Source organism: Microtus oregoni, unplaced genomic scaffold, assembly GCF_018167655.1.
Source record: "Microtus oregoni isolate MIOR12 unplaced genomic scaffold, Mior012 000063F_ref0000156, whole genome shotgun sequence".
NCBI classification, from domain to species: Eukaryota; Metazoa; Chordata; class Mammalia; order Rodentia; family Cricetidae; genus Microtus; species Microtus oregoni.
The window spans coordinates 6643413-6671260 of record NW_024543873.1 but is presented as its reverse complement, the minus strand read 5'-3'; the positions used below and the strand labels follow the sequence as shown (position 1 = coordinate 6671260).

Below are 27848 nucleotides of genomic sequence, written 5' to 3'. Positions count from 1 at the left end.
ACTTGTAATTAAAAATAACATACCAGGTAAAATTGGTTGTCCAGCAATTCCCAGTGGCGCCATTCCAAGATTATTCATTGCTGTGGCCCATGCAGTTGGATCAGACACAGGCAGCGTCATTGCACCAGAATCTACATTCAGAGTTCTAGTATTATCAGCTGAAATGAAATGACAAGGCAAATAATTTGTTGTGTTGAGGTTCCAGTATCTAGTTTAGCTATCAGAGAAAACTGTGGCAAACACTTTACAAAAATGGTGAATGGACAAGTGGTGGATAAGGCCTCAATGCAATGCTACTTTTCTTACAAGGATTGAAATAATACAGCTTGAAGTAGCAGGAAGTCATGAAATTTGAAAACAATTTACCAGATGGCATTTTAGTGTATTTCCTTTCTACCCTTTCCCCCGTCTCTCCCAATCACAAGTGTATACATCAAAGGAGATTGGAATAATTAAGAATTTTCTTATCCTTTGTCTACTAGCATATTACTTCAGCAGATTCTATTCAAACTCCTCAGAAATACAAACCAAGAAAATAAAATCATCCAAGGGCTTCTGTAGTTGGCAATAAAATATGAAAATTACATTCCTGATGAGATTTTAGGTCCTTGCAGTAGTACAATCGAAAGAGCTGAGCATATATATCATCAGCTAATAGAATATTCTGGGGGTTAGGGGAGAACCAATGAAAACACAGACAGTCCACGTGGCTCCTATCCACGAAGACTGCAAGTCTAGTTGGAGACAGATGACGATGATAATGATAATGACTGTTAGGACTAGCACCACCTCAGCCTTCCACTACTACTCATTATTGCGTGCTTACCATATGTCAACTAAAGCAGCTGGCATGTGGCATTGTCATTGAACTTTTGGGACGAAGCTATGAGGTGGGGAGGATTTGTATCTGCATGTAACAAATGAGAAGTTTCTAAAGATTATCTCTTTTACCCAAGGTTGTACAAAATACATACATTTTAGTCACTATGGTCTACTTATCCCTAATGAAACAATTAAGAGCCAAGGAAATACTTGAGTGGTATAGACTAGATTAATCAAGATTAAGGAATAAAGAGGTTCTGTGGTCTGAGTAGGTAGAAATTATAGAGAATGGATGTTAAAAGAGTAGTACAGAATTGTATGGAGTAAATTTTGAATGATAGCTCGCTATTAACTAGTAAAGAAAAGGAAAGGACACCCCAGAAAAGACACTGAAGTGGGTTATATATACAAGGGCATGCGATAACTGAGTTGGGTAAGATATAGTCAATAAGTTATCTGAGTACAAAAGGGTTTTAATTTGGGAATTTTCCCCCTGATAGCTGATAGCCTCCAGGTAAAAGAAAAACACACAGCCTTTCTACTACAGCCCAATATGAACATCTGCCACTCAGACCCCTGAAGGCAACTCTGTTCTAAGTGTAGCTTATTAATGTCCATCATGTCCGTCTAAGCTGGCAACATCAGGATGGTCCTTGGCTGCGTTATTTATATTTGTGCTATTTTAGTCCTGGTGAGAACAAGTAAACGTCCAAAGACATTAGTTTTGAGATTCCAGTTTTTGTCATTCTTCTGTGTTGAATTTGCCTTCCCTCCAACAACACCCACACACATACAGAGGCGGGGGGGAAGGGGGAGAGAGAAGAAGAGGACCATAAGTATCCCACATTACAGCCTGAGCTGCTGACTGCCCTGCCTGCAGGAACTCTATCTAGTCCTCACACCCATGTTCAGTGCTCTCTTATGAAGACATAACTTAAGGCTAAACATAGCTCCTCTGGAAATATTAGTAAGAAAACAAACATATATCATCGAACATCCTTTGAGTCCAGAGTTTACAGAAGCAATAATTAGGTCCAGCTGGATTTCCAATTTCCAGGCAGCAAGTGTTTAGGGGATCTCTGATTTGAGACTGCAGAATGGCTCCCAGGGAATACAGGCAGTTCCCCAGGAGCTAGGTCCCAGTGTCAAAAATGCTTTTCTTTTGCCTCTTTTATTTATCCCCAGCATGGCTATGTCTTCCTGTGAAAAAGAAAAACTAACAACTCGGGAACGCTTCTCAACATGGGACGTGAAATCCAATAATGGAACTTACAACATACCAACCTCCCTAAACTGAACAAATCTGGGGGCCAGGGAGAGAAGGATAATGATCTAAACTGTCAGTTTTAAAGGACAATACAGTAGTCTTCTTTTCAAAATGTCTACTAATCAAAGAGCCTGTTAAGATGTTCGAGAGCACAGTTCCCGGAAAAACTTGTTTATAAGGACAGATAAGGACCCTGTGGAACTAGTAGCATTATTTTGCCACAATGACTGTCATTCCTAAATTCCCATGTGTGTTTTAAATGTTCTTCTCATCTTCCTCACTTCTCGGAGCACCTAAGCCCCACCTTGTCAAATCCTACTCATTTTCCATGGGTTATCTTAAATATCGCAACCTTTCCTGTGAAGCCGCTTCACTGGAATGAATTATTCCTTCCTATGTGTTCTCATTACATTTTATCTTGTATGTGATTTTTATATGTTTGCTTATTCTTAGAACCCTCCTCCTCAAATCCAGTTTTTGGTGAGTCTTGCTATACAGCAGGTTCTGAGCTAGCGACTAGGATACAGAGATGAACAAAACCTGGTTACTGGAAGAGCTTGCAGTACAGTGGGAGGCACAGATACACAAAGAACCAAATATCAATTATTGTATTAAGCATTACAATGAGTAGAGTGCTATGGACTCCAGGAGAATAGTTAATGCTACAGGAATGGGTTTAGGTATACGTATCTGGAGCTGGGAAGGACGGAGATGAGTTGCCAGAGAAACTTTTGCTGGAAAAGATCATTTCAATGTGTCCTTAAGAAAGGCTATGATTTTCTTCCAGATAATGAATTGGAAGATCATCAGGTTAGAAAAGCGTAGGAATCAAGAACTCAATATTTACTACTGATTGTCTTGAATTATAGCTCTTGGCTATACTTCTATCTTCTAGCTAGTCACTCCTTTAGGTCAGAGATGGGGTTTAAGAGATGAGGGATCTTTTTAATAATGTTTTTGAGACAGAGTCTCGTTACATTGCCCTGGCTTGTTTGGAGCTGATAGAGATTTGTCTGCTTTTGTCTTGTAAGTACTGGGTTACAGGTGCGTGGCAGCCAATTCTCAATAGCAACTAAATATATGTAGGAATTTGCTTAGAGTTACAACCAGAGATAGATCTATGCAACTAATAATTTAGTCTGATCTTATTACCTATAACCATGTGCCTATATCAGCACAATCATTTATGTAAGCAAGATTGCAAAAGTTTTCATTCAAAGACAAATTTTAGGTGATCTTTTGCTTCCCAGCTATCCAGATTAATGGTTCACATTAACAAAGCACGCTATGCTAAATATATCTGTAGAATTATCACTAAGTGGTGGAAAAGTTGAGCTTTAGTCTAATTTTCTTTCAAGCCTAATATGGATATCTGGAAATTTCTTTAAGTGTCTTATCAAATTAGTCTCACATCACAGAGGAGGATGCCGCCATTTTTTCTGACTCCTATAATTTACTATTAGCACCCAAGAAGAACAGAAAGGGCTAGAGGTGGCTCACTGTCTAAGAGTGTTTAGCATGCAATTTTGAGAACAAAAGTTCAGATCCCAGCACACACATAACATCTGAGTACCCCTATATCTTCAGTTCTAACGTGGGTGGAAAGGAAGGGGTTACTGGTTTTTGCTGAATTCCAGCCTAAGATAACACAATTCCCAAGTCCATGGAGACACCCTGCTTCAAAACAACTGGCAGAGAATGACAGAAGAGGAAAAACGTGGCTCTCTCCTGGCTTCTATGCATGTGCACAGGCAAATATACTTGCATACATATGTGCACATATGTACACACACACACACACACACACACACACACACACACACACAAATTGTCTCCAAAAAGAAAAGAAAGGAATATTCACATCACAGAGGGGGATGTCGCTCTGTTTCCTCTGACTCCTATAAATTACTAGTAGCAGCCAAGAATACTCAGAAAGGCTAGAGAGAAGGCAAATGCCAGTGATGCAAAAATGCTCTTCAAAATATCTTCCCTAGTTCTACATTGCTGTGTGACAACTCCTCAAGATCAGAAGTTACAGAGTAGTTGTTCATAAGTGCCTTCGGGGTGACTGGATTGAAGATATAGCACTTTGGAATAAGAGCGCGAAAGTATCAAAGGAATGAAAGCTTTTGAAGTGATTGCCCACTCTAACTTGATGTCTCTCTAGAACTAACAAGTCAGTGTCTGTTTATGAACCACTGATTACCCAATTCTGTAAAAGTTATTTGAAAATGAAGATTACACATTCTATCATAGAGGAGTTTATGGCTATAAATGTTTCTCTTTTTTTCTTTTGGAATAAGTAGAATATGTTGGTACCATCTCTTTATGTATATTCTTTTTTTTTTTTGAGATAGGGTTTCTCTACAAAATAGTTCTGGCTGTCTTGGAACTAGCTCATATAGACCAGGCTGGCCAAGAAGTCACAGAAATCCACCTGCCTCTGCCTCCTGAGTGCTGGGATTAAAGGTGTGTGCCACCACTGCCCCAGCTCAGCTATATTTTTATTCAAATAAAAACTTTCTTGGCAATTTACTCTTCTCCAATACTTTTTTTTTAAAATAATAGTATTTATTTATCTTGTGTTTGTGTGTGGAAAAGCACATGCCATGCATTCACGGAGGTCAGAGTATGACTTGTGGAAGTTGGTCAGTGGACATAAATCTCATTTACTTTTGTTACTTCTACCAATAAATCTACTTTTAAAGAAGAGAACTCTGCAATGTTCAATGTGAGGATTACCTGCATTGTCTACTTAACAGGTCTAAAGACATCCAAAATCTTTTTATACTGTGTGATTCTGGCCTGTGGACTTAGCTCTCTAGTCTGCAGAAAGAAAATAGTACAAAACAGAGGAGACCCCAGATAATCGAACCATACCAGTACTTATAAAAATGACAAATAATATAACAGAAACCATAATAGGCCTAAGTATAAAACAAATTCTAATTGCTCTTAATAAAAACCTGGAGTCAGATATTAGGGGGTAAAAGCTAACAGATCATTGAAGCAGTGCAGCCAGCCACTGGAGAGACATTTTACCTCTACTGAATCCTCAGACCAAAAGGGCTGACTGTCCTCAGACTGACTCCTCAGACTGCACTGCTCTCCTGTCTCCTCCCACCTTACATTCCTTTCTCTGCCCAGCCTTCTCAGTATCACTCCTGTCTTCACCTCCCTAGTGTTGGGATTAAAGGCCCATGATCCCAAGTGCTGCGATCACCTTTGTGTGAGCTCTGTTTCTCTTTTAGACTGATTCAATTTCATGTAACAGAGATCCATCTGCCTGTCTCCTGAGTCCTGGGATGAAAGGCCACTCCCTGGCCTCCAGGGGCTTAGCGCTGCACTCTGATCTTCAGACAAAGTTTATTTGTTAAAACACAAACAAAATATCACCACACCTAACACTTTGATCATGCTTAGTATGTCAGGCATTGTTCTGACGTTTTATAAAAAAGTATATTAATTTAAAACTCAAAGCAACTCTATGAGAGAACTTTTCATTATCCCATCGTATTGATGAATTAATAGGAAGAGAGGCTAGACAGTGAGCTTTCAGTGGAACTGGAATACAAACTTACACAGCCTGACTCCACTAGTTCTGCTCTTACCTACTAAGCTATACTAAGCCAGGATAGTCAAAGAAATTAAACACAATTTGAGGTTGGACAATTCGGTATAACTCACATCTTCTATTCTAGTGGTTCTCAATGAAAGCTTGACAATATCTGGAGACATTTTTGTTTGTACCATTTGAAGTCAGGAAGTTGCTACTGAGATCTGTCTAGTGAGTGGATAGAGGCAGAGAAGCTAAGAATCATCTTTTGTCTTTTGGGACAGTCTGCTAAAGTTAAGAATTATCTGGCTCCAAATGTCTATTGTATCAACTTTGAGAGACTTTTCTCTATGGCAGCTATTTTGTATGTTCCTTAAAAAATATGTATTTATTATTTGTGGTAGACATGGCAGACTCACAGATGTATGCCACCTCATCTAGCACCTTTGTTCCAGGCAAGCTCCAGGGATTGAACCAGGGTCATTACTGAACTTGGGTCACTCTGCTTACTTGTGTGGTTAGCATATTTACCCACTGAGCCATCCCCATAGTTCACAATTTTGTGGTTTCTTAATGAAGAGTGGTCCATACTCCTGGTTTCTTTGCAACCCTGAATCATTTATCACTTGCACAGTCAATCCCATGTCCACAGTTCTTGCCCTACTCTCTCATGCTACTATACAATAAATACTAAATCTAGTCTGGTTGGACACCCAGGAATCTATTAAAGTGTTTGTCCGTTTCTCTGTGATACATCAAAGAAATCATTACTGTGGTGGCGGTGGGAACAGGCATTATGGATGGCGGATAGACTGCTGTTTAGAGAGTGGTACTGGAAATAGCATTAGGAATCCCACTATGATGAAAGGAAGCGAGAGAAACTTTAGAAAATGTTTGCATAGAACACAGAGGAAACCTCAATTTTTTGGCACATCACACAGATCCCTGTACATAATAGGCACACAGAAATATTTCCTTTGATAGATTATGGTGTAAGGATAGGATTGTGTATCCCAGCACTGAATAACATTGTGCTTTCAGTTCTTTGGCTAATAGAAAGGAAGCAGCAGAATAAATCATGTTTTCGAATTGCATTAAGCCTAAGGCTCAAGGTTTTATCTTCTGCTTGGTATTTATTGCTCATGAAGCAATATATTGTGCTTTGCAAGTGTTATTTTGAGTCCTTGTTCATTTTCTTTGAAAATTACCAATCCATCATTGTTTGTGAACAATGCACCGAAGGCCCAGGTACCTATTCTCCTGTTGCAGATGTCACTGGCAGTGACGCCACAGCTTGCATCATGGTTATGCAGGTTGAAAGAGCTGACAATAAATTCTGTAAGGCAAAGCTCTGAGACAGCAAAGACAGATGACACTATTAGACAACCAGGGGCTTTGACTCCCTGTGAGTATTATCTAGGATGGATCAAAGAGCCACTCAAGAGAACTAGGATGTCACAACTTATTCTTACTAGAAAGGGAAGGGGAGAGGAGGGGAATGAGAGCGAGGGGATGAGAAGGGAAGGGAAAGGAGGGGAATGAGAGGGAGGGGATGAGGAAAGAAAAAGGGGGGAGAAAAGGGTCTTTTTTGTTGAGCAAAGGGTCTTAATGTTAGTCTCTACAGTAAGTAACCATTCTCACATCAGTTGTGAGTGGAGCAGGATGGTGAGAGATAGGATAATTCTTAAAACATACAGATAAGAACTTTAGGCTATAAGGTACTTCCACAAACTAAACAGCATCTCAGTGATTCAATATTCTTATGAACAAGCAGGATAGTCCTAGAGATAGTATTGGAACAGTTATGAGAAGCAGGTTTTAAACTAATTCTATTAGACATGCACAGAATAAAGCCAGCCAAAATTCCAGCATAAATGGGACAAGAGTTCAGGAAGTCCTACCCACAGTTAAGGAGATATTGGAGGCTGATGGCTTCTTGGGGAGGGTCAGTTTTCTTCAGGGATGCAGCCCCTGATAGGTTGTCCACATGCTAGTGGATGGGGGCCCTATATCCATGTACATACTGGCAACACCAACTGGACTCAGTGGCATAAGAAAGCACAGTGCATGTGGTTGGGAGGTAGAAGTGGTGGGGGATATTGAAAGATCTTAAAAAGAGGGAAGGGGTTGGGTTTGAGCAAAACTCATATTTGTATGCAAGTGCTCCAGCAACAGTTATAGTGAGAGTAGGGTGGTGGTAGTAAGGAAACAGGCCACAGGTTTTGGCCCACACCCAGTTGGGAATTCATAGCCTATACGCTGTATCTATGAAGACAACACAGTGGAGTGGAAGCAACAGACCTTGGAGGCAGACAGAATCAAATATTCTAACCATAGTTCTAATATTTATTACTTGTGTGAATTTACAGATTGATAAACTTTTTAATCAGGTTATCCACCTATAGCTGAACATACTGATAATCTTTCGGGTACAAAGACAATGGCAATTATTCAGTCACCATCCCTCCCATTTTCAAATGTGTGTATGGTTTGTGTGCTTATATGTACATGTTTTGCATGTGTGTGTGTAAATGCGTGTGGATATGCATACTTGTGTGTGCGCGTGTGGATGCCCAATGGTGGTGTTGGAAAGCATCTTCTTCATTCAGGCAGGGTCTCTCAGTCAAACCTAGAAATAGACGATTTTTGCTAATCAGCTATCCCTGTCTCCATCTCCTGACTATTCTTGCTAGTAAGCTTGGTTGGTTTGCATATCTGTGGCTGGAGGTATAGGTGGATCACAATGCCCACTATACCCTTTCAGCAGTTATATGGGACATGAGGATCTGAATTTTGGTTCCCATGTTTATGAAGAAAGTGTATTAACCACTGAGCAATCCTCCAGCCCCAATGATAATTATTTTGATTTCTAATATTGAATAAGGGGTAATTGTGCAAAAATAGTTTTATAGCTAATGATTTTTTAAAGTAGAAATTCTTTAATAAAGAAAAAAATGTATTTCCGGCCCTATGCTCATTACATATTATTCTCAAGGACCAAATAACACAGGTAATATTTATCAATTATGCCAATTTTACAGATAAGGAAAACAAAATACAAATAAGTTAGGAAATTGCCTAGGTCAGCACATATATATATATATAATTCTGGAGGTGAAATTCCATCTTGAGAAAGTATGCTTCCAGAGCATACACGTTTAAACACTGAGCTTTACACTACCACTAAGAATGTCGAGTCCAATGCTTGGAACAGAACACATGGGACTGTGAGCTAAATGTGGAGATTTCTAGGGTCCACTGCTGAGATTTTCATCTTGGTGGTGATGGAGAATCTGCCTTGTGATTAAGTAGCCTAGGTAACTCTTCCTGAGAAACACAGAGTTTAATTTTTTTCATTTAATAATGAGACTGAAAATCATTTCTTCCATAGTGCTGTGCTGAAAATAACATGAGTAGTTAGTATGTGTAGGGATAAGTCCCGCCCCTTAGGGGGCGTGTTCGCCTCGGGCTAATGTCTGCCTATAAATTTGGCGAGCAAGCTATGAGCTCTTGCTTCTGCTTTCCTGGTCTCCACAGGAACGGTGGTTCTGTAAGTCTATTTCTACATTAAAGCTATATATATATATTTTTACACTCTGTCTGCATTCATTTACGCCGTTACATTTTGGCGTCCAACGTCGGGCTATTTTGCCCCCGACTCAAGCGGGTAGCCCGCTAGGTAACACAGCACCCTCCCAGGTGCTGTTTTTCAGTTCGTGACTCCAGCCCCAGTGCCGAGTCCGAGACACACTCGGCGACACAGGCCCATTCTGCCTGCCTTGGCTAAGTTTTGCAGCGGAACCCCACTGCCTGAATTAGCAGAAGCTCAAGTACTTGCGGTTTTGCAACAAAAGCTGCCACAGCGTCAGATTTGGTCTGTTACAAAGTGACTTGGCCGGTTGTGGTGGCCCATGCCGGTAGGATTTGCTGAAGGAGGCAGAGGCAGGAGGATCACAAGTTTGAGGCCGGCCAGGCAGTGGTAGAGCACGCCTTTAATCCCAGCACTTGGGAAGCAGAGGCAGGCAGATCTCTGTGAGTTTGAGGCCTGCCAGGCCTTGGTAGTGCATGCCTTCAATCCCAGCACTTGGGAGGCAGAGACAGGCGGATCTCTGTGAGTTCAAGGCCAGCCTGGTCTACAAGAGCTAGTTCTAGGACAGGCTCCAAAAACACAGAGACCACCACTGGCAGGAACCGATCTTTGCAGGTAAAAAAAATTTTCTTTTATAAATAAAATGTCTGAACACATTACTGTTCAAGAATTTAATGATTTTTTTAATTGTACCATGTGGGAGATTTTACAAGAGGTGTCTATCACCCCACATATATGGATCCTTCTGGGATTCGTAGTTTTCATTGGCACCAAATGGTTTGATAATAGAAATATGATAAAGTCTTTACGAGACGAATCCAGGATTCTTAAGGTAGAGATTGAACGCTTAAAAACAATTGAGAATGACAACAATCTTCTCAAGAATCAGTTTGAAGTTCTCCAGGCTGATAACAATCTTCTCAAGAATCAGGTTGAAGTTCTCCAGACTGATAACAATCTTTTCGAGAATCAGTTTGAAGTTCTCCAGGCTGATAACAATCTTCTCAAGAATCAGGTTGAAGTTCTTCAGGCTGATGTTAAGGAGAAATTCATTACTATGGAAGAGGGAACAGCTGATCTGGACCATAAGATTCAGTCCCTTTCTGTAGGAAATGAAACATTAACTGAGAGAATCAAAACTGCTGAATGTGACAATCGGATTTTGTCTAAAGCTTATGACAGATTGACGGAAAGATTGTCAATACAAGAAGGCACGGTTTATGCCATAAAAATTATGTCCAAAGATGAGATGTTATCTCTAACGGACAAACTTCATATTTTAGAATCCTCAATGAAGGCTTTGGAACATAATTCTGGACAGGAGATTCAGACATTGCAGAAAGCAATGGTGAATAGAATTGAAAAGATTGAGGAATTTCTAAATTCTGATGAGGAAGAGCAAAGGGTAGAAAGGAAAATTTTAACTACATCTGTGGGTAAGTCTCTCCGGGACAATTTCCACAAAGCTCTACCTACAGCTCTACCTGCCTTTCCAGTAATAACAACAGAGAAGGTGATTGGTTCCAAAAACCCTAGGGTCATCAAGGAGGATACATGGGAACCTGTGCGTATGAATGATCTCAAGGAAATAAAACAGGCTGTCATGACTTTTGGGATGCAAGCCTCTTTTGTTAAAGAGATGCTAAGATCTTGGGCCACGACAAGCAGAGCAACCCCCTCAGACTGGCTCCAGCTGAGCTCTGTGGTACTGGAGAGTGGACCACAATTGAAATGGAAATGCTTATTCAGGCAAGAGGCTAGACTCTTAGAACAGCAGGAAAAAGCGAAGGGAATTGACATTTCCCTAGATCAAATTCTAGGTGAAGGGCTCTTTTCTGATCCTCAGGAACAAGCTAATTTGGATGAAAACACATTCTCCATGTGTACTACAGCAGCCTTAAGGGCTTGGGACAGGGTACAAGACCCAGGACAGAGAATGGAATCATTTGTCAGAGTTAAACAGGGTCAGAGAGAACCCTTTAGTGACTTTTTACAAAGATTAACTAAGGCTGTACAAATAGGAATATCTGACCCAGAAGCAAGATGTATAATGATTGAGTCTTTGGCTTATGAAAATGCAAATGTGGAATGCAAAAGGATTTTGGGTCCTTTAAAGCTCAGATCAGCACCGTTGGAAGAATGGGTCTTGCATACACTCAATGTTGATACATTTGATTATGGCACTGAAGCATGGGTAGAAGAAGCAATTTCCAATGGTAAAAGGAGAAACCAGAATACCAAATGTTTTAATTGTGGAAAAATGGGTCATATTAAAAGGAATTGTAAACAACGGATTTTCAGAAATAATAATAATAATAATAATAATAATGCATCTTTCAGAAATAATAATAATAATGCATCTTCTAGAAATAACAGAAATAGGAGGACTCAGCCTTCAGGTTTATGTAGAAGATGTGGAAAGGGCAGACATTGGACGAATGAATGCAGGTCTACAAGAGATAGACAAGGCAACCTGATACAGCCGGGAACCGTCAGAGGGGGGGCCTCACAGGCCCCCATGGCAAACATGGTTCAGTCATATCCAGTTTCTGCAGAGAACGTGCCTCATCAGGACAATTAGGAAGCCCCATGCCTACTGTTACAAGCAATAATGATCAGAAAGATAAGTTACGTGTGTTTTGGCAAACTTCTATAAATGATCAAAGACCTAAACTGAGAGTGTGTGTAAATGGCATTTTTATTACTGGCCTGCTGGACACAGGTGCTGATGTAAGTATCATTACCCCAGAATCTTGGCATCCGTATTGGCCTCTTCAAAATGTAAATGTTCAGCTCCTGGGAATTGGAACCCTATCTCGAGTAAGGCAGAGCACGAGATGGGTTGAATGTATAGGGCCAGAGGGACAAATAGGAAAATTAAAGCCATATGTAGCCAATATCGCAATGAATTTATGGGGTCGTGACCTATTACAACAATGGAATACTGAAATTAACATTCCTGCTAAATCTAGAGCCTATATTTCTGAGAATAATATTAAAAGATATTACAAACTGAGAAAACAGGCCATTCGGGCTGTAAAAGAACAAGCAATTGATGTCCCTTCAGAGATACCAACAGCCTTGCCTCTAAAATGGTTGACTGAGAAACCAATATGGACAAAGCAATGGCCTTTAGCTGAGGAAAAGTTACAGGCTTTAGAAGAGCTGGTACAAGAACAATTAGATGCTGGACATATAGAAGAATCTACCAGCCCTTGGAATTCTCCTGTATTTATGGTTAAGAAAAAATCAGGTAAATGGAGAATGGTGACAGATCTCAGGGCCATCAACAAGGTTATTCAACCTATGGGCCCTCTGCAATCTGGAATTCCTTTGCCCTCTTTATTACCAAAAGGATGGCCTCTCATAGTTATTGATTTAAAGGATTGTTTTTTCACTATACCTTTGCAAAAAGAAGATAGAGAAAAATTTGCCTTCACAGTGCCTACTTATAACAATTCTCAACCTTCGAGGAGGTACCACTGGACCGTTCTCCCCCAGGGTATGTTAAATAGCCCCTCCCTGTGCCAATATTTTGTGAACCAACCATTGCAAATAATACGCAAGAAATTTCCCAAATCTATAGTATACCATTACATGGACGACATCTTGTTATCCGATTCAAACATGGATACCTTGAACAGACTGTTTGATGAAATAAAGATACTTTTACCTAAATGGGGATTGCAATTAGCTCCTGAAAAGATTCAGAAGGGAGATTCTGTTAATTATTTAGGTTATAAAATAGGTTTGCAAAAAATTAAGACACAAAAAGCACAAATTAGGAGAGATCGCCTACGGACTCTTAATGACTTTCAAAGACTGTTAGGAGACATTTCCAGTCTACGACCAGCTATTGGAATAACACCTGATTTAATAATTCATTTGAACAAAACCTTGGATGGTGATAAAGATTTAAACAGTCCCAGAGAATTAACAGCTGAAGCAGAAAAGGAACTGACAATGATTGAGGAAAAATTACAACAGGCACATGTGGACAGGGTGAATCCAGAGCTCGATTGTATTCTCGTCATACTACCATCAAAAATTTCTCCTACAGGAATTTTAATGCAGAGAGATGATATTATTTTGGAATGGATCTTTTTACCACATAAACCAAGTAAGAAACTGAAAATTTATGTGGAAAAAGTCTCTGAGTTAATTATAAAAGGCAAGCTGAGACTTCGTCAACTAGCAGGCATAGACCCAGCAGAAATTATAGTGCCTTTCACTGCTGATGAACTAAAGAAATTATGGGAAGATAATGAACCATGGCAAAGAGCTTGTGCTAATTTTTTGGGAGACATTAATAACAACTATCCAAAAAGCAAAAGGCTTAACTTCATAAAGAGAACTTCTTGGATTCTTCCTCGAATCGTCCGTGATGCTCCAATAACTGGAGCCCGTACATTCTATACTGATGCCAATAAATCAGGGAAGGCAGGTTACAAATCAGAAGACTTGGATAAGGTGGAACAAAGTCCGTATACTTCTGTCCAGAAGGCGGAATTATATGCCATTCTTATGGTGCTAAGGGATTTTAAAGAACCTATTAATATAGTTACAGATTCACAATACGCAGAAAGAGTTATTTTACATATTGAAACTGCTGAATTTATACCTGATGATACTGAACTAACCTCATTGTTCCTCCAGGTTCAAGATTTGATCAGGAACAGGCTTTGCCCTATGTACATAACACACATCCGATCCCATACGGGTCTGCCAGGTCCTCTAGCACAAGGTAATGCAGAAATTGATCAATTATTGATTGGTAGTGTGCTACAAGCCTCTGAATTTCATAAAAAACATCATGTTAATAGCAAAGGTTTGAAGAAAGAGTTTTCAATTACATGGCAACAAGCTAAGGAGATTGTAAAGAAATGCCCTACTTGCTCTTTCTATAACCAAACGCCACTGCCTGCAGGGGCTAATCCAAAGGGCACCCAAAGTAATGAAATCTGGCAGATGGATGTGTTCCACTTTGCAGAATTTGGCAAATTAAAATATGTACACCACACCATAGACACGTATTCAGGTTTTCAATGGGCTACTGCCCTGAGCTCAGAAAAGGCTGATTCAGTAATCACACATTTATTGGAAGTTATGGCCATCATGGGTATACCTGCGCAAATAAAGACAGATAATGGTCCAGCATATGTATCTAAGAAAATGAAACGCTTTTTTGATTATTATAATACAAAACACATTACAGGTATACCAAATAATCCTACAGGTCAGGCAGTTATAGAAAGATCAAATCGTAGTATAAAGGATATGCTGAACAAACAGAAAGGGACTGAAAATACCCCCAGAAATAGATTACATAATGCTTTGCTAACCTTGTATTTTCTTAACGCTAATGAGAAAGGAACGACAGCAGCAGAAAGACATTGGATAATGGAAAAGTCTGCTGAACTAAATCAACCGATTTATTTCAAAGATGTGCTGACCTCTCAGTGGAAGCCAGGAGATGTGCTACGTTGGGGAAGGGGTTTTGCTCTTGTTTCCACAGGAGAAGAAAAATTGTGGATACCATCAAAATTAATAAAGTTTCGATTTGAAGAGGAGAAACCTCTTGGAAAGGAGAAATGACAACTCATCCACAACGATGATATTCATACAGGTGGTAAGAAAAACATATAGAATGGGGGCAGGGTTCTGTTCTTATCTCCACAGGAAAACACTCATCTTTGAGAAATTCAAGGGACCCTGGATGTTTGGATACTGACAGATGGAAAAATACCTGCCCAATAGGAAATATCAAGACAACTGAATGGGTTGTGTAAGTAATATTAAACCATATTTCTAAATTTATAAAGCTGGTTTTGAAGTTGGACTCTGGCTCAGTCCCTCTCCAATTCCAAGCCTGTTAGTAAGAGAAAAACCCAGAGTTTCTGGAGTTTCTGTCTCATGTCAAGAGCCATGATATGGGACAGAAAGAAATATGAGTTTAGAAAACATCTTTGCTTCTCTTCATATCTATCATACTTTTCATTGAATATATCTATCATGTCTTTCATTGAATATATATATATATATATATGTCTATATGATTAATGTTTAAGTTTTTCATAATGAACAATGAGTTTTTCCTGAAGTGACATTTGAAGTTTCCAGGAAGAAGATGGGGCCCCACAACAACAACTCTACCTCGTTGATATGACGTCATGATACTGATAGCGCTACTACAAGACCTGGTTTGGATACCAGCTGCACAAGACGATCCCAACTTGGTTAGCTGAAATGGTGCACATCTTGTACAACATTCTGGCCAGACCTCCACAAAATACTCAGAGACTATTTGCAATTTTGAAAGACAATGATCTTGAAATTTAACCATCATTTTACTTTCACAGGATCCCCCAGAAAGAACGTCGCCCCCATGACAGCTGGAAGTAATTCTAGAGGACGACGTCCCCTCTCCCAGTAAAATTTACCCCTGGGTTTAGAGACATCATTTAGGGGTTGGGAGGTTGGGGGAGGAATTTTATAAGCTCAGGGATCATTTTGAAAAAAAAAGAGGGAATGATGGGATGATAGATTTATAACTGTGAGTTACTGCTTTTAGACAAAATTATTGGTATCGATTCTTGTATATCGATACAAAGTTAAATTATATTGACTATTGTATGTATGCATGTTTTTATCTCTGTTTAAAACATTTTTTATGTATTGACATATATTGTATTGATAAATATATATTGTATATATTTACCATATTGCAGTGTACATTTCTAACTCTGATTAAGATACTTATATAATGTTTGTGTATTGATATATATTTACCATATTGCAATGTATATTTGTACAGTGTTTATATTTAGAGGTCATTATCCTCATTTTTTACACAGTTGTTTATTGTCTTGGTCTTTAAGTTAGATAGATATTGAGAATTATATAGATAAATAGTCATCTTAGTTTGTCATTTATAATTAGACTAATCAGGTTCTTTAGATATATAGAGATTATACTCAGTATAGATAGATAATCTTCAACCTCTTCAAAGAGCTGTAGAAAATGGCCTTTAATCTAACTCAGAGTTTCGTGATAGTGAGACACAATTGCTCCTGGCAACACCGCTCTATTCCAGAGAGAATGTTGAGCACCAAAGACACTCCACCTGGAGCCTTTCTTTTTGGCAGAACTGGCCTTTGGGCAAAGAAATGCCCATACCTCAACCACTGACAGAGATACAGAGCATGCATCAATAGATAAAACAGGACTGTCATATCCTGCCAAGACAGGGTAAGATAGTTTTGAAAAGTTCCTTGCCTTTAATAATGGTATGTCAGTTATGTTAGGCCTTAGCCAAAGTTGGTTGACTCAACATTGCAAACGAGACTTTGGGTGATTGCCCAGGTAGTCAGTTGTCTCTGTCAATTGTTGCACATTTTGGATATATCTCGTTTGTTGAGTAGTGTTTATTCCCTTCTCAGATCTTTGACGGAGTTGAAGATTATATAATTGTAGTTACTCTCTACATTATTTGGATTCCTTGAGATAGAATGTTTAGCAAAGCTTTTGTTCTCAATATTGTTTGTTATATTTATTATTTGTTGTTATTGTATATAGTTGTATTTGGTTCAGTTCTGTCTTATTTAGACAAAAAGGGGAGATGTAGGGATAAGTCCCGCCCCTTAGGGGGCGTGTTCGCCTCGGGCTAATGTCTGCCTATAAATTTGGCGAGCAAGCTCTGAGCTCTTGCTTCTGCTTTCCTGGTCTCCGCGGGAACGGTGGTTCTGTAAGTCTATTTCTACATTAAAGCTATATATATATATATATATTTTTACACTCTGTCTGCATTCATTTACGCCGTTACAAGTATGTGTTGGCCATACCTGACTCTATGCTTCTACACTAAAAGAAGAATGCTGAACAAATGGGGTTATTTTCTATTCTTCAATTGGTTGTCTCTGAGACTATATTGTTGATTTGCTGGGCAAGGCCACTAACCATAGGGCCATGGTCTAGGTCAGGGAGGTGGGACCTTAGCCATGATAACTATAAACAAGTGTAGTGTTAAATCCTAGTGATAATGGGAACTTTGGCTTGAGAACTAGCTGCCTCAGCAGTGTCGTTCTCAACTATGAAGGGCAATGCTATATATACACAAACAGCCATGGGAGGCAGTGACTAATGGTAGGATTTGTGTTGGGCCAGCAGCTCTGGCTCCTTCTGAACTTCTTTTTCCCCTTTCCCTCCACAAACAGCAGAAACGGAATTTCTAAACTTTACTCCCATTTGACAAATAATCTGAAAGCGATAGCCTTTGCTGTTCAGATGTTCACATCACTCTTATCACCTTTCATGTGTCAAAATAACTCTCTGAAAACTAATACCTTTCATCAGCTATCAACATGCAATTGGCCAGGGAAACTAGAAAACTCTTAACCCTGTATTGTTTGGGGGATCTCCCGACATCCCTGACCAATTAATTACTCAAGGAGGAATACCCATACCTGACTCTAGGCTATTGGCCTTCGGTATCATGCTGGAGACACCACATAATTTGGTTACAGGATGTAAAGATCAAGCTCAAACTGACGGGAAAGCTTCCTCTCTACCGGCCAGCTTTCACAGTACATTAAGGTGCTATGTAAGCTGCTGTAGGAAAAGGGTCGTCAATAACCGTATCTAGTTGTCAACACTGGGAGATAAAATGATCAGCTTATTGAGATATGCCCAAGGGTGCAATAGTGGTATAAATGCTATGTGGTAAGGACCTCTTCACAGGAGGAAACACATGCCTGGTACTATAAATCTGGCCAACAATCCAAGCTTAGGGAACTCTTAGGCGTATTGCTATTAGTTTGTAACGTGCACTTAATATCAAACTGCCCTCTAAATAAGTATCTCTATATCTAAAGATTAATTTAGCTAAAAAGACTTCATCAGAGCCGGGCAGTGGTGGCGCACGCCTTTAATCCCAGCACTCGGGAGGCAGAGGCAGGCGGATCTCTGGGAGTTCGAGGCCAGCCTGGTCTACAAGAGCTAGTTCCAGGACAGGCTCCAAAGCCACAGAGAAACCCTGTCTCGAAAAAAAAAAATTTGGGTAGCATTTGTATCCACACTTTCTTTTCTGACCCTGCATCTTAATTATCCATGACAATGCTTGGAAGAGTGCTGGCAAGGACTGTTCTTTATTTCCAACTTTCTAACAAAGCTAAGGGGAGGTTAAGGGCGGATCCGCGACCTCCGTGACAGCTGGGCAGAGGAAGCCCATTGTATTAGTCTACTTTAGGAACAATTTGTATGCAAGGAAATTTCATTGTTAGTTTGTTAGTGTATGACTCTGAGACAGCTATACTAATTGTTCCCTTCCTGAAAACTATTTTATATGTTTTTAATATTTTAATGCAGCAACAGCAGTTCAAACAGCAAAGGATGCGAGTTATTAACTTTCTTACTTTCTTTGTACGCATTTCTAAAGTTAACTCCAAATTTCTTCCTGAGTGAATCTCTAGGCCAATAGTGACATCATTTTTAATTCTCTCTCTCTCTCTCTGTCTCTGTTTAATGGCATCAATGTGGAGGAGACATAAGGTATTAAAAAATACAAGGCATCTAATTTGGCAATGAACTCCGGAGCAAACCTTATAGAGACTGGTAGAGTAAATCTGATTCCAAACTGACAACAAAGCGTGAATTCCCTGTAAATGATGACTCGGAAAGAAAATCAGCCTGGGAGCATTTCTTATCCACTTATTTCCACCTGGAAGAAAAGCTGTAATTTCTGACAGTTCATGCTCACATGTTGCCTAGATTGGCCAGAGAGAAACCAACCCAGAATGAAAATAAATAGACAAGCCCACCCACTTACTGCATTCTCTATCAGGTCCAAGACCAAGAAAAGCCACCAGATTTTAGGAAACAATGTATTAATTCATGGTTACAGTTAAGGCATTCAACTTCCAATCCCCAAAGGACCATGGAACTGTTCTTATCTCACCGAAGCTAGAAGTTCATTGTGAGAAAAAAGAGAAAGAGGCAGGGCCATGTAAATACTCAGACTGTTCTGGGAAATCATACTGTCCATACATATCAGCACTTCTGAGAATCTGCCTGGTATGTTACTGGGGACACTGCCAGAGTAAACTGGCCAAGCTTTTTATCAACATGCATCTCGTTTTCAGGAGCAGTAAATCTACTTCTGTGTATCAAAGCCTAGTTTCTACTGCCTCACATTGTCTTTTTCTGTTTTTTATTATCTATTCTGTGGTATGTGAACATAATTATTTAGATCATGTCTACTTCCCCTCTCTCCAACTCATTTCAGTATCTCCTGTATAGCCTCCTCCTAACTTTAGGTTTGTTTTTACTTTCTTAAAAGACAAAATAAAACCCACTGAGTACAACTGGTGCTGAATTCTAGCTTTTAATCAAAGACTGAGCAGTTACAAAAGAAAATTTAGAATATATATATACATATATATATATATGTATATATTATAAAAAATGTTGTGAAAACTGCACCCAACATGTGGTTTAAGAAAAAAATGACTAGGATTTTGTGTTAATCATTCCTTGCTGATCTTCACAGTTCTACTATGTGTCTCAAATGTATAACTTCAAAAATATCTTAATTTCTAAAAATTTCTTTAGTTGTCAAGAGCTTACAGCTTCTCTTAGGGTTTCTATTGCTTTAAATAAAGACCATGGTGAAAAGCACCTTGGGGAGGAAGGGGTTTATTTCAGTTTACAGGTCCACTGTCAATGGAAGTCAGGGCAGGAACTTGAACAGAGTAGGAACCTGGAGACAGGAACTCTAGCACAAGTCACGGGGGAGTGCGGCTTACTAGAATGGCTTGCTAAGTCTGCTTATAGCACCCAGAAAACCGGTCTTGGGTGGCACCACCTATAGAGAGCTGGGCCCTCCCACATCAATCATCAAACAAGAAAATGCACCCGGGCTTGGTCACAGGCCAATTTAATGGGAGAATTTTCTCAATTGAGCCTCCCTCTCCCCAGATGACTAGCCTGTGTCAAACTGACATAAAACTAGCCAGCACAGTTAGTTGTTCTTCTCTCAAGCTCTGCCTACTTCTTCACTCTCCAACCTTCCTTTCTTAGCTACATCAGTAGTTTGTGATCTAGGAACAAACACAAGTGCCAAAGATATCATTTAGCAGCAAATCCACATGTGAAGGCACTAATTCCCCAGTAATGTGGCTACTTTCCCTTTGCTTTTAAAGTGAATCCCTGCAGGGCCTGAATTCCTTTACCCAGAATTTCAGTGCAGATTTGGAAATGCAGAGGAAGCAGTGGACTGGATCGCATGGCGACAAGGCAGTGTACCTTGCCTACCATGCGTGCCTCAGAGGTCTGGCGGCAGAAGACAATGCTATTTACTAGCTATATAACCTTGAGACAACTCACTTGTCTGTGTCTCTGGGCCTGGGATTTTTTTTTTTTCATCATAAAAGCACCGGCAACATTGAAAACAATCTTACAGGGTTGTTGAGATAGTTAAACAAGAGTTGTCAACTGTAAATAGACTTGGAAAGCTGTGATATACCGTGGGAATGTTAGATGTTAGTTGTGCTGCCACTACTGATGGTATATTATCAATTCTATTAAAGTCAGGGTGAAAGGCTATACAGAGGTAAAAGGCTATACTGGAATTTTATGAACACGGGCAATCGGTAGGTTATTTTTCATGGGCTTTTTAGCAAAACTGGCACAACATGGACAAAATTAAAATTTCTTCTCCAGTGTTGTGTTCCCAGTCTGTGTGGAAATTTTCCATCTTCATATTTCCTACAGTCCCTACTATACCTGCTCAGTCTCTGTGTGTAAAAGTTGTGTTGGCTCTGGTCTTCATTAGTACTAGGACAAAAGGTAATTGCACCTTACAAGTATGTAAGCCTTTTCTCATTGTAATCATTTCTCATAGGACAGTGCTGCTATCTCAAACAAATGAATGTAAGATGTGTTTATCACTTGATCACTTTGTGCCCAAGGAACCTTTGCAATTCCTAACTTTTGCCAGTGGGATACGGATATAGCCATTTGCACAACATTTCCAATTTGCTTTAAAAAGAAGGGTGTCTCCAGGATGATCTATGAGAAAGAGAGCAAGCAGTGGTAAGCTTCTCCAAAAGGTATAATCAAATCTGTAAATGGGCAGAAACACACATAAGAGACACTCCATAAAACTGCGGGCAATTATTTCTATGAACAGACATAAGTTTCAAACAATTTCCCACAGCTGCCTTAGGTGTGGAAGGAAGAGATTTGGACAACTGAGAAGAACTATTGATCATATTTTTGAACATGGAGCTAGGCTACCTGCTTTGGTGCCCAGAGTGGGTGAGAGAGGATGAACTCTGGTCATGTACCCACACATGTTTCCCAGCCCTGGGGCCAGACAGCCACATGCCCATCTGCTGCGGGGAGAAAAACAAACAAACAAACAAACAAACAAAAAAAACAAAAAAAAACAGACAGGGCTTAAGCAAACAGGACAGGCTGTTTGACCTCAGAGGTTGTCAGTTTCTTGCCCTCCGCCTAACAGCTGACGCCTGGAACAAACAGGCCCACAAAGGAGCCAGCATTGGGGTTCCAGCTGAAGGACAGCTGCAGTTATGGCAACAAATGCCCAGGAATGAGTTAGCACTCATTTGACTTAGCACAGTCAAAGGGGTTAATGAGACAGCCAAGGGCTTTTATACAAATGCATAGGAAAAGAAGTGCAATGTAGCCAGAATGGGGTCCATTAATAAAGCCCAGTGATAACATCTACCACAATGCTTAAACTGGACTTTGCTGCTTAACCTGCTTTTCTAAATCCGTCCTCTGTGGTTAAGCTGTTCATTGAGAAATAAGGCTTTAAAAAGGGAATAAAAACAATATTTTAGCATGCAACATAAAAGGAGAAAGTAGGATAAGCAAAGGATAAATATTAGATTTCCAAACAAAGAAAGGAAGAGAAACAAAAGACACATATACAACTATGTTCAGAGTATGTTCAAACAGCTTGTCATTGCTAACAATCACATGAGAATAAATTCCTCTTCTCCATGTGTAGCCCATGCTGCATTATTACAAAGCATTAGATTCAATCTGAGTACTAACGATAATGGGTGGTCGTGTAGCTAAACATGGCCCCCAATTACTACTGAGTGCCCTCTCCTTTTGTGCCTACAAAACAACTGTCATCAATATTCTCTCATAGAATGTTTTCTTATCAGCACTGTGTCCTCAAAGCATCCCTGGAAAGCAGATCGATATTGATGAGCTTTGCTGAGGAAAACAGAAAGGTATGGAGAATTTAAGTGAAAATGAAAAGAGATGGCATCAGCATCCCAAAACAGGATTTGGGTTATGAAGAGAGCCGACATATGGGCTTTGGGGCTGTAATTTCGAGAGGGCATAATTTAGGGAATGCAATGAGTGCTGGTTTTCAGTCCCCTCTCAACTCCAGTGAAAAGCACATAATCCTTAACCACCACACTTGGCAAAATTGTATTATAGCTTGTAGCACAGAACTGTGGAGTGTGTTTTTACTTCTGAAGAGTACAGTGTAACCTCAGAGGTAAACTTTTACTTCTAAGAACAGAATGGTACATCTGAGTTCTGAATCCAGTGTAATCCATTTGGATTGTGTTCCCTAGTTAGAAATAAACTAACGTATACTTATCGAGCCTTTTGACTGCTGCTTTCTAATGGCTGAGACAGGAAAAACAGGAGCCTCTCAGAAGAAAGAAATCCTTCCGTAAGCAAACTTATAAGGAAGGAGTAGGCAAATTCTTGCACAAAGTCAAGGCCAAACAAGACTCCATAAAAAGCCTAAGTAGATTTTTATGGGGGTATAAATGACAAGACACTACATTAATGCTTCTTGTAGAACTTGAACTGATGAATATATTGGACACATACATCAGAGAACATGGAATTATAACAGGGTTGGCCAAAGGAGTTGAGCTGTAAAGACTAACCCTCTGTTAAATTGGGAAGACAGATTAAGGTTAAGGGGAACCAGGATGGAGGTGTCTGGCATTATCTGAATGTGATTATATCTTTTCTGAATCAAACTTCACCGATAGGTCTTGCTTTCCCAGGGGCATCACGTCTTAGAGACAAGCAAGCTTAGAAGTCATTTGGTAAGAAATATCTCTTAACTCTGACACGAGCAGCTAGGTGGAAAGGATGAGCAGGCATTTGCTTCGGGAGCAAAAGGTGCTGAGCTCACTGCCCATAATCTCCTGGAGATTATGGTATATTATATACACACATGAATTCACTGCAGCTGCTTGCTATTTCCAAGGGGTTAGAGTCCACAGCCTTTTGTATCTTGAAATCTGTTTTGAATACAATTCAGAAAGGGAGGTTTTGGCCAAGCATGCAGGGACTAACCTTCAAGCACAACAGAACACTAGGTGAGCACCCTGACCTTTGCAATAAAATTAATTTGATGCTTATAATCTAACCTAGAGTCCCTAGTGTTTATTCACATGACAGAGTCACAAGGCAATTTAGGAGCGATTATTAAAGTCCACTTAAGCTCATCAGAGGGAGAACTGAGGTTGATGTATTTCAGGATACCAGTGCACTGACAGAACTACGTGGGAAAGGAGCTACAGACTTCTAGGAATAAAGTATAAGAGGCTACACTTAGTATATATACTTGGCATATATTAAGTACCTAGTCAGAACTGATGATTTAGGGAATAAGGATAATGAGTAAGATGAATTCAGTGTTTGATAACTAGCCAACCTCTTCTCTATTCCATAGAGATGCAACTTCAAACTTAGGTGTGTAGGTTGGGGAATGGTACAAACATGACACCCTTCTGCATGATCTTTCTTATGCCATCTTATGGTAGTGAGTCTGTAGCAGGAGTCTATTATTCAAAAGTTAAGAAGCACGAGGGATAGTAACATACAGGGGAGGATGCATCATCTTCAAACAAGCTTAGAGACTCTCTACAGGCGAGCTCTGTAGGGTCTCCGGAAAACCTCTGCAAGAGCAGCACTAATAAAGTACTACCTAGGAGGAATTAGCTGTCCAGTCATTGTGTTCTAACAAGTGTATTATATACACAAAGGCCTATGACTAGACACAGAGTGGGAAAGCCTGGTTGACTTGACTTAGGCAATACATTAATGGAGCTTTCTGAATCCGGTGCTCTTTATCTGCACATTCATTACAAAGATTCACTCTACTCTTTTTTCTTTACCAATGATATTTATATTCTATTAGCAAATATAATTCATAGAGGATGATAACGAAATAAAAATTACCCAATTAGTTTCCATCACAGGAGAAAAGGCCACCTTCAATGCAATGGTCTGTTTTTAATATTACTCTATTCATGTCAGTAAGATTATTTTTAATAGATAAGTTTTATGGCATTAAGTCTCATTTATCATCGTGGAGTCAGTACACATTTAACATTACAGAGATAATCCATTTTTGAGTAAGAGACCCTTCTCATTTGTTTCCCAGGAACTGAGCATTTCTAAGACTGGGAGTATTTTTGTAGCACAGAAAAAGTGCTGTTTTCCCACCTTTCTAAGAGATATTCGCCATTAGTCTGATTTTCTAAATGGCAATTTGGATTTTGCCTTACATGAATAGCCAAGTAGGTACCAGAAAGATTTCCCCTGCTAGGTTGTAAAAGTTCCTAATGACAGGGGAGGTATGAAATAGACCCTTCAATTATGCCACCCCTCCCACCATATAATAAACAAATAGTCATCACAATTTGCTTGTATTTTTCTCTTTCAAGATGATGGCACTATTGACTATGTGGAATGCCTAACCATAATTGTGGCTCTCAATCTTTGTTGATTCTTAAAAAGTAGAAGTGCTATTGGGAAAATTTGTTTTTTTCTTCAAGTTAATCTTGCTACTACTTCCCATGTTTACTTCTTCTATCACTAATTATACTTGGTTTATATAAGAATTAGTCAGCTAGGGGAGGACAAAGGGGTGGCCGGTAGCTCCTTTGTTCCCATAGCCTGCCCGCAGCGAGCGGGGTGGGCCCTTTGTTAGCTAGCTAACCAAGCAGCGAGGAGTTACGATCTGGGCACTGAGTGAAACATCATTGTGGTGAGTGAGTGCTGCGGCAGCTGGGAACATACCTCAGCCCGCCCACACTTCCTGGCCATCCTACAGGGGCTATACTGCCCAAACCGCCTCTCTCTTCCTATCCCATTCAGCTTACATCCAGATCCCCACACCCCCTGCCTCCCTCCCTCCCTCCCTCCCTCCCTTCTTTGGGGCATAGCACCTCCCTGCTCAGCCTGCTAGGGGGCTGGGACCGAACCCGAACCGGGAGGACAAAGGGGTGGCCAGTAGCTCCTTTGTTCCCATAGCCTGCCCACAGCTAGCAGGGTGGGACCTTTGTTCGCGAGCTAACCAAGCAGCGCGGAGTTTCGATCTGGGCACCTAGTGAAACATCATTGTGGAGAAACATCTCTGGGGAGTGACATCACTGGGAAGGTACATCAGTGGGCAAGAAGACGTGATCCTGTAAAAGAAGATTCAAAGGGGAGTATTGGGAGGAAGAGATGGGCAGACGCCAATGCAGGAATTCTCCCAACAATCTGAAAAACAACACGAAACCACCAGAAGCCAGTGACCCCACAACAGGAGGACATGAACACCTTAATCAAGAAGAAGTAGAAAAAAACTGACTTCATGAAAGTGATTGACACCCTTAAACAGCATATAAAAAACGCCCTTATAGAAATGGATGAGAAGTATAACAAAAAGTTCGAGGAATTGAGTAAATCAGTGAATGATACCCTAGGAAACCAAGGAAAAACAATCAAGCAGATAAAGGAAACAGTACATGACTTGAAAACTGAAATGGAGGCAAAGAAGAAAACACAAACAGAGGGCCGGATGGACATGGAAAATCTAGGTAAACGAATAGAGACTACAGAATCAAGTATAACCAGCAGAATACAAGAGATAGAAGAAAGAATCTCAGATTCTGAGGATAACATAGAGAAAATAAACACTCTGATCAAAGAAAACAGCAAGTCCAACAAACTCTCATCACAAAACATTCAGGAAATATGGGACACAATAAAAAGACCAAACCTAAGAATAATTGGAGTAGAAGAAGGAGAAGAAGTGCAGCTCAACGGTACAGAAAATATACTTAATAAAATTATAGAAGAAAACTTTCCCAACCTGAAGACAGATGTACCTATGAAGGTTCAAGAAGCATACAGAACACCAAATAGGCTGGATCAAAAGAAAACATCCCCTCGCCATATAATAATCAAAACACAAAATATACAGAATAAAGAAAGAATATTAAGAGCCGCAAAGGAAAAAGGCCAAGTTACTTATAAAGGTAAACCTATCAGACTTACACCTGACTTCTCTATGGAAACCATGAAAGCCAGAAGGTCCTGGATAGATGTTCTCCAAAAACTAAGAGACCACGGATGCAAGCCCAGACTACTATATCCAGCCAAACTTTCATTCACTATAAATGGAGAAAACAAAATTTTCCAGGATAAAAACAAATTTAAACAATACGTAGCCACAAATCCAGCCTTACAGAAAATAATAGAAGGAAAATCACTAACCAAGGAGTCCAACAATGACCACAATAACTCAGACATCTAGAGACTCTTCACCAGCGCAACTCAAAGAAGGGAAACACACAAACCCTACTACTAAAAAAGTGACCGGAGTTAACAAACACTGGTCATTAATATCACTTAATATCAATGGGCTCAACTCACCTATAAAAAGGCACAGGCTAAGAGATTGGATAAGAAAACAGGATCCAACATTCTGCTGTCTACAAGAAACACACCTCAACCACAAAGACAGGCACCTACTCAGAGTAAAGGGCTGGGAAAAGGCTTATCAAGCAAATGGACCTAAGAAACAAGCAGGTGTGGCCATACTAATTTCTAACAAAGTTGACTTCAAACTTAAATCAATCAGAAGAGATGGAGAGGGACATTTTATACTCATAACAGGAAAAATTCATCAGGAAGAAGTCTCAATCCTGAATATCTATGCCCCTAATATAAAAGCACCCACGTACGTAAAAGAAACATTACTAAAACTCAAGGCAGCCATCAAACCGCACACACTAATAGTAGGAGACTTCAACACTCCTCTCTCACCAATGGACAGGTCAATCAGACAGAAACCTAACAGAGAAATTAGAGAATTAATGGAGGTAATGAAGCAAATGGACTTAACAGACATCTATAGATTATTCCACCCAAAGAGGAAAGAATATACCTTCTTCTCTGCAGCTCATGGAACCTTCTCGAAAATTGACCACATACTTGGTAACAAAGCTAACTTACACAGTTACAAAAAAATATTAGTAACCACCTGTGTCTTATCAGATCACCATGGATTAAAGTTAGAATTCAACAACAATGCTACCCCCAGAAAGCCTACAAACTCATGGAAACTGAACAGTCAACTACTGAACCATACCTGGATTAAGGAAGAAATAAAGAAAGAAATTAAAGTCTTCCTTGAATTCAATGAAAATAAAGAAACAACCTACTCAAACTTATGGGACACTATGAAAGCAGTCCTGAGAGGAAAGTTCATAGCACTAAGTGCCCACCTAAAGAAAACAGAGAAAGCACATATTGGAGACTTAACAGCCCACTTG

At 39.8% G+C, this 27848-nt stretch overlaps 1 protein-coding gene across 1 annotated transcript in view; it reads right to left on the bottom strand.

The window, feature by feature from the left end:
• LOC121439836 (ecto-NOX disulfide-thiol exchanger 2-like) overlaps positions 1 to 27848 on the bottom strand; it is a 284002-nt gene that overhangs the window by 42796 nt on the left and 213358 nt on the right. Inside the window, exon 3 of the mRNA XM_041640450.1 lies at positions 24 to 158. Coding sequence (XP_041496384.1) covers positions 24 to 120 — 97 coding nt within the window. The 5' untranslated portion in view covers positions 121 to 158. The remainder of the gene's footprint in view (positions 1 to 23; positions 159 to 27848) is intronic.